Genomic DNA, 14,909 nt, shown 5'->3' with positions numbered 1-14,909 from the left:
TCTGTGTGTGTGTTTTTGCATACCTTCCTGCCAGATATCTGGACTGATTTGTATGTACTGAGCCTCTGCTTCAAGTTAAAATGTTTCGATTCAATCGGGCTTGTGTTACAGTTCTTGGCACGAGTGTAAGAGAGCCAGCACTTTCTCAGCTTGATCCATTCTGGTTAAAGGTCAAGTAGTCTTTGACAAAGCGTTATAAGAGCTGCTGCTCACACGTCATTAATCTTTACAAACTGCAATACATTTCATTACAAGTCAAAATAAACAAAGCCGTAATTTAAAAACTGAAAGCACCTCTTGTGACTCTGAAGGCTTTTTATTCACTGCAAACACACATAAGAGATGGTTTATGGGTAACAGATTGCAGATGCATGCACGCCCTGAATGTCAGAGAGCTGTGCGGTCGATTAAATTACAGCGGAGATTTTGACTTGAAAGAGAAAAGACCAACAATATGTTTAAGAATCTGCTTTAGGCTCAGGAGCATCACACTATTTGAAGCCAGCGGCCATCCCACCTGGTTGGAAAACATAACATATCAGAGAAGCAGCCGAAAGCTGACGGCTGCAATATTACAAAAGAACACCAAGGAAATTTGAGGTTTTAGGAGAATGTTTATTAGTCTGGCTGAGAGGCTGAAACATGTTTCTTGTGTTCAAGTACAAAATGATTTTAGAAGAATTTTTTTTACCCATAGCTAGTTTCTGAAGTTAAAATTGAATCTCTACTACACATTCCTGCCCTGTAAGAACAAACTGGTAAAACAAATAAAACGCTATGTGACACAAACTGTCCTTTTTTTTAAGGTGGAAGTGCTAACCGCAGGACCTCTGTGTCAATAAAAATTCACGTGACCCTGATGTATTCTCTGGAGTGGCACTGTAAACCTCCGCCTGTTGCCAGTAGGGAACACAGTGTGATACACACCCCAAACTTGACTGAAACACCACTGAGCCCCAGCACTGTTATTTACCTCCATCATCACATCTCCCTGCTCCTATGCCAGTTTCTAATCATCCCCCACCCAGATACAGAGATTTAAGAGGGAAGTTCTCTTAAATCTCGTTGGGGGGGAATCCAGCCCCCCCCCCATCCCCTCCCTCACGGGAGGGTAAATCGACTGTGAGAGAAGGCACTCTGCTGCTGGTTTTTGATGTTCCTCTCTCATTTCAGTAGTCCTTTTTGAGAAAGAGGGTCCATAAAAGGGAACAACTTGCTGTCAGAGTCAGGGAGACGGGGGAGGGACGCAGAAGGACAGAACATCACAGGGCAGATGTTCTGAGTATGCCGCAGCCTCAGAACACAAGAGCTTTCTGAAGAAGTCACGCCATCATGACAAATCTTTATCTGAGCCCACTTAACACGATGTAAGGACTGTCTCATGCTGCAGTCTCAGAGATTTTCTGGAGTGTAAGGCCATTCTAGTGTCCTTTTTTGATGACACTGGCGTTTGATATGTATGTTGTTGTTTTTTCAATATGCATGTCAGCCTGAGCTTATAGGCATTTAGCCACAGGAGGCTTGCAGGGATTTCTTTTATTGTATTCTGCATGAGGAGTAGCAGGTTCACCAAGCTTTACTCGATGCCTTTATATTCAGACTCAGCTCTATCCATTCCTTGCTGACATAAGCTGAATATGGAGCACTGCATGAGTAGACTTGATTACCTGCAAAAAATTAATTCCAATACTCACAGGTTTGTTGGGGCTGAGCAAGGTCCTGGTGACAGAAAGTGTCAGTTGTGTGGATTTCAGAGCTGATCCTGCCTGGTTGTGCGATCAGATCTCTACCTAACAGTAACATCTGGTGACGGCGATAAGGGCGGTTCCCTGTAGGACTTCCTCTTTGATGGCTTTCGCACAGTGCTAGCTATGAGGGTGTGTTGTAATGCTTCAGAGAACCTCTGATAGCTGCATCTGTCGATGCTGAAAGTGATACACCCGGCGCTTGATGCATTCAGGTGAATTTTTTGCATTTTAGGGGTGGAGTTACAAAACCATTTGAACTGCCTCATACATTTTCTATTGTGCATACTGAAGACGAAAGGCACACTTATAGACAGTTTAACCTAAGCTGTTTAAAGAATTTACGCTGAAAACCCAACTGTTATGAGGCCAAAGCATTGAAAGACTCAGCTGTGGAGACATCTGTCATTATGGTGATACAAACTAACTCTCCTTCAGAGCATCAACATGAGAGAAAATATGCCTGCAGGTTCTTAAATTACAGACAAACTTCAGCTTGACTCTGGACACAAAGTTGAGTGTGCTGTCAAGTTTTAACCCTGTAATGCCAAGTGTATCATATTTGATACATAGTTACCAACCTCTACATCATCACTGTACGATATTTTTAACCATAACCACCTCATATCTTTTTAATTTGTTTAAGATAAGCCAATTTTCTGGCATTTATTTCATAGTTCAGGCTTTTTAGTCTTAACCTGTCACATAAAAACTTACATCATTTCTTTTTGGTGTGGCAATATTGTTTTGAAATATGAGCATAACTTTTCTGCACTTGTGGAAAAATGTGTTGGAATTCTTTTAATGCTTTTTAAATGTGCTGTGTGCACTGGGAGACTGAGATCGAGGCATACTGAGAGATACTGTGTACAGCAGCACTGCTGCCCAGAGCAGCACCTGTCAGCTGCTGTGTTGTGACAGGCTTCACTCCACCTGTTGCCAGCATGGAAAGATAGTGTGTCACTCTGGGCAACACCTGAGAGATTTCACGGTCTTTTTTTTTGTTAATCACTGAAAATGTCAGTTTATGTAAAAGTGCATCTCCTCATGATATAATCCACCGGCAAGCAAGAAGAAGTGCCACAAATAATGAAGACAGGTCAAACAGGTGGGACGAGGTGAGAAAACGAAAAAAGGGAAAAATCCAGTGCAAATACACTATTGCTAAACTCACAGCACCTTCTATTTGTATTGGAGATTTAAGTTATTTTATCAAATGTATGTATTTTAATTTGTTGCCTTAGATTTAGTGATTTAAAGTATTAGTGATTCCAGTGGGTACAAAAAAAATCCCCAAAAAGATTTGAGTCAAACTCAGGATACATATTTCAAAAGCACTTGACTGCACATTCAACTGTCTGCCAGGTTCGCTAATAGTGGGTATAAAAACTAACTTCAGCAAAGCTCTGCAGCACTTAACTGGAATCCTAGACTGGATCTATTAATAGGCTGTAAAAGATTTAACTGGCTGAGGATGTATTAAACGCTTAAATGGGCCAGAAAAGTATAAAAGTATGTCTCGAACCTCTGCTGAAGATAAATCGTTGTTTTCTTCGACTAAACATGCATTTACACCAACACGCGGTCTATTTTTCTAATTAAAATTCATCAAATTTCAGACGAATGACTGTACAAAAGAAAACAAAAAGGGGCCGTGCTCCTCCACGTGAAATATGACTGTTTTTTAAACAACAAACACACCGCCCATCTTGTCACCTAACAGTGTGTGCTCCGCAAACAAGTGTTACTTGGCAGTGATTGCTTAATGAAGGGCAGAGCAATTATATTGTACAGAGTGTAACGTTTTTGTTGTTAATTGGTATCACAGATTTTGCCCGGCTTAATGCAATATTGAATTCAAACACTTTTTGTCATTGCAGTCTTTCATTTGAAACTACACAGAGAGAATCAGAGTGAAAAACAAAGAAAGTAGCTTTTGGAATGTCTGGTTACCCTCGCTAATTAGGAGCTCTGTATATAGACCCACGCTCCACTGAGGAGTAACCAGCGTTCACGTGCACGTGCACACACACACACAGTCCAACACATACACATGCGCAACATGCGTTCCTATATTGTTTACAAATCCCCCTGAGATTAAACTTGCAGCAGAACAATATCTGAACGCTGTGAAGACAAACACGGGTCCTCAGGGTCTGATTGTTAAAACAGGAGTTCTTCCAGTCGAGACATTGTGCATTCTGCTCTTGTCTCTGGCTTCGCACTGACCGCAACTCTGTTCCCTGATTCTGAGAGAAGCTCTACATCTCTCCATGCTCTGCAGAATCTGATAATGATGCATCCAGCCAAGATGCTGTAACATAAATATCTCGCCGACGTGCCCTTGTCTAAACCAACGAGAAAAAGCCAAGAGTCACGGTGAAACATTGATCTTATAAGCCAATGTAAAAAGGGCCCATAAACAACAAATTTTTTTGCAAGTCTCAGTAATAATTAATGTAAATATGGCTACCGCACAGCTTCCAATGAACTGCTACATTAGTTATCTTGAGAAGAGCACAGTATGATGACAAAAAGGGCCGTGGAGTCATGATTTTCCATGCAGTGATTGAGATTGCTGTATTAAGTGGGTATTAAGTAATTACAGACTTGTGTTCGCAGGTATTTTATAGCCCCTACAGCACCTATACCCCTCACCCAGCCCCAGTCACCAAGTCAAACAATAAGAATTTGTGAAGCTGCCCCATCCTTTGACAAATTAGGGTTATTAGTTATACAGTTATTAGCGCTACAGGTAGTTTTTGTATTTGTTATACTGTGTCTGAAGGCCTGAAGGCAGCCTTTTCAGATCAGCACATTAACTAGATTAGTTCAGTGAAATAAAGCTGTTGACTTAAAACTACTTAACCAGAGTTCAGTCGAGTTCCCAGACTCTCCCCCTAAAAACAGATTGTATGTATAACACATCGGTATTAGGGGTGCACAGTTATGATATGATGGTATGCAAGAAAAAGATGCTAGCAGCTGGTGATGTGAGACAGGAGCATCGCTTGAATGCTCCGTATGACAGGAACAGTAAACAGTGGATGGAAATCACTGACGTGGTTGCAGGTAAAGGAGGGCTTTAAGCAGCTGGTTAAAAAACTCGACCTGACATCTCAAGCAAAAAATACTTTATGTCCACTTTTCAGTTTCAGTTTTATTATGTGACAATTTTATTGTGCCGAGACGTTACGACGTGAAGTTACTTTAGTTATTGTTATTGTTCACGTGTTCAGCAGTTATGTTATAGTTTTGCTTAAATTTTCCAGGGAATGCACAACCTTGGCTATTTTTGTGCTTGCATTTGACTTATGCTGCGTCATTGCTATTGCACTATAATGCTGCTGATGGTACTTTGCAGTAATGCACTCATACTGTGTATTAGGTAGTCTGTCATCAAAGCTGCAGTCTTGAAATGTTCAGTATTTCACAAATATCATTACTGTGAATTTTTGTGAAATATGATGATATCATTTTTTAGGTTATATCGCCCACCTCTACCATCCAGCTACTGTTTGCGCTGCAGTACTCTAGCTAAACTTGGATTGCTTCCTGGAAGTGCAGGTCTGACCATTTGTGCCATTGACTGGATCGTCTCCAATGTGTCAGGCAGTGACTCTGGAAATTGTATTTCATCTTTAGGAAAAGGATGAAGCTGGAGGGAGCCGCATCATGTAAGCAGGGTAGGTGAATTCTGAAGGTGAAGACTTTGAAGGTGAAGGCAGGATATTTAAATCTTGTTTTCTGTTTTTGTAACAAACATTTTGCACTCACACCTTGCACTGTTGAAGCAGACAAATAAAACCTTTTCTTTTTTTCATTTTCTCTAATCACAACTGTGAGTGTAATAACAAGTAAGTCTAAATGCAGAGCCGAGTACGCTACTCTTTTTGTCATGTTTTCTAACATTGAGCTGTTTGTATTGTTGGGGAGATGTTAGTTGACACTGATTTGATTCTTAATATCTCTAAGGAGTATTTTCTTATGATTTCTAAACAGATTCACCAGCATGATGATGACATATATTTCTTGTAAGTCGCTGAACTCAAAACGATGTACATTATATCTGTGTATTCTGGGCTCTGGGGAGGCCAATCCATGTTGTGTGTTTTTCTATCCAGGTATGCTTTTACTGCATTGGCAGTATGTTTGAGATAATTTTCATGATGAAAATTGAAGCTATTGCCAATCAAATGCTTTCCAGATGGTATTGCATGGTTGCTCAAAATATGACTGTACTTTTCTGTGTTCATAAATCCATCAATTTGGACAAGATCTCCATTGTAATGAATAAATCTTCTTTTTTTTGGTACTGGTACTGGTTTTATATTGTTGTATTTATCCGTGACACCTTAAAGGCTGGTCCGTAAAAATATTGTCGGACATAAACCACTCCGTGGTGCAAAAAAGATGGGGACCGCTGGTGTAAGGTGTTTTTTTTAGGACTTGACCTTCAGATACTGTTCATCTGACAGTTTTTAGGCCTGACACTTCTTCGTTTGTCCTCCACTTGCCCAGTTTCCTCAAATCATTTACAGACACGCCATTACCAGTTCAGAGTATCCCAGATTATTAGCTATTACCTCTTTGGGAAATACTTTGCAAAACTAATATTTCATGTTAAACTGTGCTGTCTTTGGCATACCTAAATCTATCCTTTCATATATTTAACTAAAGAAAATGGGACAAATTAAGCTAAAATGCCTGAAGGTAACAATTTAAAATTGGTTCTTTGCTGAGTCGCTAGATATGTGTATAGACAGCACAGGTTCATTCCTTGAGTTAGGTGACTTTTTATGCTAGAAAAATGTATATGGCAGTTTAAAATGACCTAATAAACAAACAAACAAGCAGAAAAATCCAGTGAAAATGGTCAGGTACAAGGACTGTCTAAAGAAAAAATGTGACCTTCAAAAAGTCTGGAGAACTAATGCTTAAAAAATGAGTTGCTCAAGACTGCAGACAACTTTTTGTACATTATGGCTGAATAATCTACATTTTCACATTAGACTGTATTAGATTCATGATCTCATCACAAGTAGAAATAATTGGTACCTGGTTTGGATCCTTCTGCCACAGAGCCGTTATACACCTGGTTTTGAAACTCGGGTCTGTTGTCATTCATGTCGATCACATAGATGTACAGGTCGATCGGGTTCTCCACCTGGTTCCCGTTCATGTCCACTGCATGTGCACGCAGCTATAAAAAGGCCCAAGTGAAAGAAAAAAATGATATCATTAGCATTCAGTACAGCATTTAAGGTTGTATGAATATTCCATATATAGCTCAACTAAGTCTGATAACGAGGCATTGGATTGATGCATAAGACACTCTGCAAAGATTCTGCAGAAAGGAAAAACCTCAGTACCAACAGCTTCCTCGACTTTGTTAATTGGCATCTTCATATAATCTGCAAATATTCTTTTTCATGTCTGCCAACAGGGCATGAGTATCCTGTTGGTACCTTGGCACGGACCAGAACAGCACAGACAGGGGCAAAGCAGTGAAATGTTCCAAACACACAAACAACACCTATTTTGTTGTTAGCACAGCCAGAGGCCTGAAAAATATCAGAGAGGTGTTGCTGCTCAAGCTGTGGTTTCTTTTTGTTCAGGGAGAATGTTTGTCTCAGTTTGTTCTGACAAAGCCATCCATTTGGATGGATGTCTCCGTCTGATGAGCTGTTCCTTGACAATTCACAGTGTGAGAAGAGAGAAAGAGAGAGGAGAGAGGGAAAGAAAGAAGGGGCGGGAAAAAAAACGGCGAATGAGATGGGACGAAGAGAAGAGAAGAGTGAATGAGTCCTGTGGAAGCAAATGAGAGATGAAAATACAAAGAGGCAGTGCGGAGGTGTGGGGGCTTGAACAGGCAAGACTGACAAAAGCAATCATCATCTGCAGTGGAATGTCTTAATCTCCACCACTGCTCTTACACACCCTCTTCTCCCCACCAGTCCCCTCTAATGATATCTAATATAACGCAAAGCTTTGTAATAGCCCTGGAACCAAACTGGCACTGTTCACCGTGACTTACATTACTCTCATTCAATTGCATACACATTCGTATCCTCTGCAGAAATGTTAATCAATCACAGCTTGGCTTGTTAAATGGAGAAGGGCTCTCATTCTGGCTAAAACAGACACGCTGGCAGCAAAATATTTTGTCTGCACACAGTCGAGGAGGGTCTTCCTGTCAGCCTATTTACAGGGAACCGTGATGCATTGTGGGGCGACATGAAAGATTGAATGGCGGCACCTGCCTTTGCCAAAACACCACCGATCATGTCGGCTTTTGTGCCTGTCTGTCAAGGATTCATCGAACCCTAGCCGAACTGCTTGAGCATTCCAAACACCAATTCAGACACATGTTTAGACACATTAACACGGACGCCGACGAGCAGGAAGATTACACACTGGGGAGGCGTGCACAGCCAATCAAAAGAGCCCTCTTTAGCCACTTAATGATCCTCAAGATGCTAGTTTTCCATTGGCTGAAGCACAGCAAACAAACATGGAGAGGAGACCCAACAAACAAACAAGCCCAATCTGTTTTCTCAGCTGTGAACACTGCACAGTGTGAAAGTGTGACTGTGATATGTGCGACTGCGATATGTGTGGCTGCCTCAACTGCACGGGTGTGTATGTGCGACCGCTGTGTATTTTTGTCTTCGTGTCACACTGTGTTTTCGTTTGTATGTGTTCTGTCCTTTCTGCTTGCAGATTTGTGCGTGTGTATATTCCTGCACATTTTCTTTTATTTCTATATGTGTCAGCGTTTATATATTCACATTTCTGCATGCGTCTTCCTGCGTATGTTCTCGGGAGTCTGTTTATGTGTCTCTGCGTTTGTGTGCTCAGTGGCGGGGTTGGAAATGTGATCACAGGGCCTGGATGAGTGTGCCTTGTGCAAACTGCAAATGTATGTGTGGAAAGCAACATCAGTATTCTGCAGCGTGAGCTTTAGGATGACTGGACCAACCACAGAGGAGAAATACAGTTTGTACTTTGCACCATTGGCTCCCTTAGCCAATGTATAGCTATACTAGCATGGTGCTTCAAGTGGAGTGTTTATTTTTTCTGCTAAGATTCTGAGGCCAAGGTTACCTTGTAGCTTTAAGAATCGTGTTACCAGCAGCCTGTCACAAAATCACATAATTTCTTCTCTTTAGTTCCTACACTATATGTACTCTATGTACAATATATGTATGTATACATGAGTAAATAAACTGTATATACTCACTGAGAATAGTGCTACATTTTAGCTAGCAACAGTCCGCCATGATAAAGACTCATGTAGTGATTAATGACTTCTGGCCAATGCTCATGTTGAGAGTTAATTAGTAATTAACTTTGCAACACTCATGCCTCAGTCCAATGTATGAGGCGTGAGCGTTGCAAGGAAAAACTTAGATCTTCATCTCATAACATGTAAAATTAATATTGTGAAGCGCTATTCTTATCTCGCCAAAAGAAATAACCAGTAGGCTGTTCAGAGGTGATTTATTTTCAAGTCATCTAAACCAAATCCATTGCATTAACTTAAAATTAAGAAGCGCTCACTTAATTAGGCATGGAATATTAAGCTCATGAGTTATCCTTTACAGATGTGTCATACATAACCTCACATGAACATGAAGATCAAGATATTGTTGGAATTTTTTCTGTCTCACGTGCTGCATGGAACAGCAGATAGTGTAGATGAAATATTCAGTTTGGATTTGGTCAGCTTGCTGCATGAGTGGCTCTTACAGGAAGCAGGGCACAGAGCAGCTACCCAATTGCTGTATATTTAGCGGGCAGTTACCTGTGCTAGTTCCATAATGTTGCTATGCCCATGTTGGCAAACTCTACACAGACACTCTGTATTAGGGAGCTGGCAAAGAGTGTTTAATGTTCGCTTGACTGTGTTGGATCTTCGCGTGCTCACATGACACGTAGTTAGATAAGCATTTACACTATTTTAATTATACCTCGTTCACAATAACACTTATAACTTATGATTTCAGTTGTAGTTTAGCTTAGACTTACTTTTTGGAGGCCATGGGTTTAAGACAACCTAGCTTAGAAGATAAAGTCTAATGAATCTGAATATCTTTTGATTTTTTAAAGTCGAGTTCCAGCAGTTGGTCAAAGTTTAAACTTATTTACTGAGACATCTTAACATGCTTTAGAAGGAATGGCATAAAAAACGTGGCCAGCTCGTTGATTTAACTCCAAATGCTTGCAAAACTAATTACATTACCATTAGTGTCTATTTTTAAAGCCATTTAGTACACGTTAACATCATGGCGTCACAACATAAACATGTTAGTATTGCCATTTCAAGCCTCACAGCGCTGTTATTGTAGCTGAATGCAATATCAATATAAATACAGTAATAAGCATAATGGTTCCAGAAAATTACTTGTATTTGAGGCCAGTTGAAAAAATGCTGTATACCAGCTGTCCATGACCGGATCTTTTAGATTATAACCCTTCCTGTATGCTTCAGTGCATGCATTCATGCAACAAAAGATGGAAAAAGAAAAAAAAGCACATTTGGGTTTTTTTTTTTCTTCTTGCAATTCTCCTTGTGCCCTGCTTCATCACAGTAGGTCTGTATTACAAAACTGAAGCTCAGGCTAACACCCACTCTCCTCACCTCACAGATCACTTCCCCCTGGTGCTAGTCAAAAACAGCAGCCTTGTCTCTCTTTTCTCTTGAACCCAAAACTAACAAGCAAAGTTTGGCCTATGAGGGCACACAGTAGTGGTGGGAACTTCCTATCAAGTTAAAAGGAGGAAAGTCATGGACTAAATTTCCCGTGGGTCGATCACTAGCTACATTCTCCTGCAGTAAATCATACATCACATCACAAGCAGCATGGGTCCACGGTGTCTAAATAGGAGGTTCATTCAACTTGAAGTGCTCTCAACCATACATGCTGTTTTCACTACAGGTTGTGTCAAATAAGAACTGTTTACTGAGCCGCTGTCCTTTCCCAGGGACCAATAACCTGCCTGCTTTATTGATCCCAATTTGCTGGTTGAGAGTACGAGCAGGTATGGAGAGACAACAATCACATACACAGTCAGCAGTGACCAGAGTCTGAATGCAGCAAGTGAGGGAACAAGAGGATCATCTGCATGAGAAAAGCAAGACAAACTAATCAAGAAGACAATCACATAGAGCTTTGTGGAATTTACCAATGCATAGCTATGTGCATGCCTGTGTGTATACATTCAAAGTTTGTACTGTTGGCATAATGCTGAGTGTATGCAATGAAGGCACCCCCTCCCCTCTTTCCTGAAGAGACAGGAGCATGCTTTTGAATTAGCTCTATCGGCGGCTCAGCCATCCATCACTCTGACAGGCGCGCAGGAGTTGTGACTCTGACACCGGCATTCACCTCAAGTGGAGGTGTTAGTCTTTGCTGAGATAAATTGAAACCTGTAATGTGGGTATATGAACCAATGGCCTAGCATTAGCACAAGCCTCATGTGGCCCTGCATATTTAATTCACACATATGAAAAGCTGTTTAACCCGAGGTTCCAGAGAGACCAATCATCTGGTTTTCTCTGTGTGCATATGTGTGCGTGAGTGTGGTAGGGAATCACTAGGCCACATGTAGGCTAACTATACAGCTGTCAGCCTGCCCCTCAGAGTGCATGAGGTAAGTTTGCAACAATGTGTGGGATTGAAGTGCAAAAAGGAAAGTGGGACACGGACAGAAAGTAAGAGAGGTGGAAAAGAAGACCTGAGCCCACTAACGGTAAATCAGCTATCAATCAGCATGCCATACACAGAAACACACACATATACCAGCTCATACACACATATGCCAAGCTTGTTAGCTCTGATGGCACAAACGTGCACAACAATTTACCTGCACATCACTTTGCATTTGTGTGTTCAAATCCTCCTACTCTGCACTGCTAAACCCAAATCCATATGGCAGTTTCCGCGGCAGTGGGTTTTGTCAAACCAGTCTTCATTTCATAGCTGGTTTCGGCTTCAATTAACTCCTGGAGCGGCTGATGTGAAGGTACTGTACATCAGAGCAGTGATTGCTCTGAATGCACCCTGACTTGTCATTTAGTTTTGGCAGACGACATTACTTGTTAAAAGGAAAGGTAGATGGGGAAGAGATGGGCCCCGGCACATTTCCTCAGGGATAATTGGGAGATAATGAGACAGACATAACTGGAGCTAGAGAGAAAACAAAAACAGGCGAGTAGAGACATTTCTTTCTTACATGGAAGGAAGCTCTTTCTTCTCTGTCCAGAGGTTGAGTGACAAACATGTTGCCGTTGATGGGATCTATGTTGTAGATACCACTCGGGGGCTGATCAGCGCCTGCTCCGGTGATGCTGTAGCGGATGCCCACATCCTTATCCTGATCGGAGCGGATCTGAGGACAGAGCCAGAGAAGCAAGTTGAACAGAGAGGAAAATCTTTTTTTTTCTTTAGTCCTTTCAAGCTTTGCCTGCAATTGCAACAAAAAGTACAAAATGTTCAGAGCAGAACAGTATGTGACATAAATTGTCAAAAACACACTATGACCTTAAACTAAAAGTTTGTGAGAAAACTAACAGTATGTGGAATGTTTGATAGATACATTGATGATAACATTTTCACAGAAAACTCTCTTTTGTGTCTTTGAACCTACAGCCCAGAGGTGAAAATGGAAGATTGAACAATGTGCACTGAGGGGAAATAGATGTACTGCCAGCAGATTTTTGTCCGATCTTTGATTTTCTTTACTTTTATGGCAGATTTTATGGCATGTGTCTGAATTATGGCAGAAGCCTTGAAAAAAAGAATCAACATGACTTCATGTCTAACAATGACAGCATTTCTGATGGAGACTTTCCTGGACTGTGAAACTGATTAATGACTTCATTTTACATTTCTTCTCATTTCAGCTTTTACACATTTAGTCACAGGCAAAGAAAAAAGACGTAGCATGACACCACTTCCTGTGAGATAGTATCTCTAGCACTGAAAAGCTACACCACTGGTACTCCATTTTTCTCTGAGCTTGAATTTTGCTTTTTATTAGCTGTTTTAGGTTAAACAAAACAAAAAAACAGACTTTTTTTCTCCACTTTTTCACTATCCGGATATCAACACTGGAAATCCCGAGAACTGACCACCGCCCCCAGAGGCCTAGCCATCAAAAGATTCCCGATGGGTCCCCAGACTCCACCATACTGACTGCAGCTGGTAATGGTAGATTGCTGCAAGCGATCTCCCAGGAAGCAGAACGAGGTCTACCATTGCCAGCAGCAAACCAAGACTGTGGCTTTTCTGTGCATCTGCAGGACAAGTCTCACAGATAAATGATGAATAACCTCAAGAACCAGATCAACAGCAATCCGGCCAGTTTGGGCCTGGACTAGCAAACTTTATAAAAATAAAATATTTACACATATCCCCTATAACTCTGTAATCATACTACACCTTTCTCTCTTGTTGTATGTTTGCAGTTACACCTTCCAGTAGCATGGACAGGCTTGGCTGTCTGTGGACAAATACTTACAGATACTAACCCTAAAGTACAGTTAAATACTACTTATATAGCTAATTCATACCTTTTATTTGAAAGGGGCATTTCTATCAGGGATGGACATTTGAGAGCTCATGTTAACAAAAGATGTTAAAAAACAGCCCACTTGGTTTTCACTTGATTACTGGTGTGTCTCTGTAGTGTAGAGGCTTCCACATTTACTAAACAAGCAACAGATCCCTTGTTCAAGACCGGGAGGAGACCCAAACGCCTCAGAGCGACCTGTCAGGAACTACATCTGGTGTGAAAACTTGTCAAATCCCACACATTGTGCTACCTGCTGTGGTGAATAAGGGAGCAGGAGGAAGAAGCTTGTTTCCATTTAATTGCTGCACATTACAACAAAAATCAGCTAGTAATCATAAAGAATTACCACTGGTGATGTTTATGAAATGACATCCTTTCCAGCCAATTTCTCAGTATTTTTTAAAATAACTTCATGGGAGTAAAGTGGTTAAACTAAATAAGAACTCACAACAAAAAAACCCAAACTGTTATTAATGTGAAACATAGCAAAATGATGTTTTTTGGGGTTTTTTAAAAAAGATTTTTGTATGTTTGCAGTTGTTGTCATGTTGTACAATAACTTTCAGCTACTGGATGCCTGCTTGGTAGTACTGGGTGAGAGATAAGAGGCTAAACATCTTGATTGTCTCAAAGCAGTGCAAACGACTGATTACAATAGTCAATAACTAGCTCACCTTGACTTTTCCCTGGGATTTTACAAGGATTAAGGGTGGGCTTAAGTTAAGTGGCCACACTGCTGATTATAGGTTGCAAAGCTACAACTGACAATACTGATTAAAAGTGTTTAACAATTAATTAACCATTTTGTTCATTAAATTCCTGAAAGTATTACAAATGGCCCAATAATTTGTTCTTCTAATTTAATCTATTATATACGATTGTGATAAGTTTGCATATGCAAGTTTTACTGTAGACAAACAGAGAAAAACGGAAAATCATTAACTGTAGTGGAAAAAAGCTGCAATGCTTTATTCCAATAATATATATTAAAAGAGTAGAACAGAGGAAAAAGTACAAATACTTCCAAAAATGTCAGCAGTGCAAGAGAGTGCAGTGCGTATGTGTTTAAGGTGACGCAGGCTTTGAGTGACCGTAGTGAGACTTTAGTGAGTGTAGAAGGAAGAGGGTTTATGGGAGGCGGAGCGAGAGAATCAATCAATAATCGGGATAGCTGCCAATTAAATTCGGTGCTGGTGTTTTAGCTCTGCAGCGGTAATCAAATAATCTTTCCTCCGACTTCAAACTCACGTTCTAAACACAACGCCGGGTTTCCTGGTTTTTTTTTCTACTTTATTGGGACTGAACCATCACTATGGTTACAAGTCAGAGGGAATAATGGAGAAATGAAGAAAAGGGAAGTCTTGACTCTTTTTTCTCTCTATCTTTCTCTTCCCCCTCCTATGCAATTTTCCTGGTCTGTGGGGCTGCAGATCATGCATGAAAATGAAATTACTTCATCCGTTCAGTGGTGACGGTGGCTGCTGCATAAAACATTTCTCTGTTTGAACATGATACCCTCTCTCTTAATTTCGAACGTGGTGCTCCCACACCCACGGTGCAGCGCTCCTCTGTAGCTTTCACAAT

At 40.8% G+C, this 14,909-nt stretch overlaps 1 protein-coding gene across 1 annotated transcript in view; it reads right to left on the bottom strand.

The window, feature by feature from the left end:
- Window positions 1-14,909, bottom strand: part of cdh4 (cadherin 4, type 1, R-cadherin (retinal)) — a 228,239-nt gene that overhangs the window by 36,793 nt on the left and 176,537 nt on the right. Inside the window, exons 6-7 of the mRNA XM_085353049.1 lie at window positions 11,985-12,140; window positions 6,804-6,948 (exon numbers count right to left, since the gene is read on the bottom strand). Of these exons, the coding sequence (XP_085209175.1) occupies window positions 6,804-6,948; window positions 11,985-12,140 (301 nt within the window). The remainder of the gene's footprint in view (window positions 1-6,803; window positions 6,949-11,984; window positions 12,141-14,909) is intronic.

Source organism: Diplotaxodon limnothrissa, linkage group LG5, assembly GCF_057381915.1.
Source record: "Diplotaxodon limnothrissa isolate DT_005_m linkage group LG5, D_limnothrissa_male_GT1.1, whole genome shotgun sequence".
NCBI classification, from domain to species: domain Eukaryota; kingdom Metazoa; phylum Chordata; class Actinopteri; order Cichliformes; family Cichlidae; genus Diplotaxodon; species Diplotaxodon limnothrissa.
The sequence above is the reverse complement of the archived record's forward strand: the minus strand, read 5'-3'. Positions and strand labels throughout refer to the sequence as shown.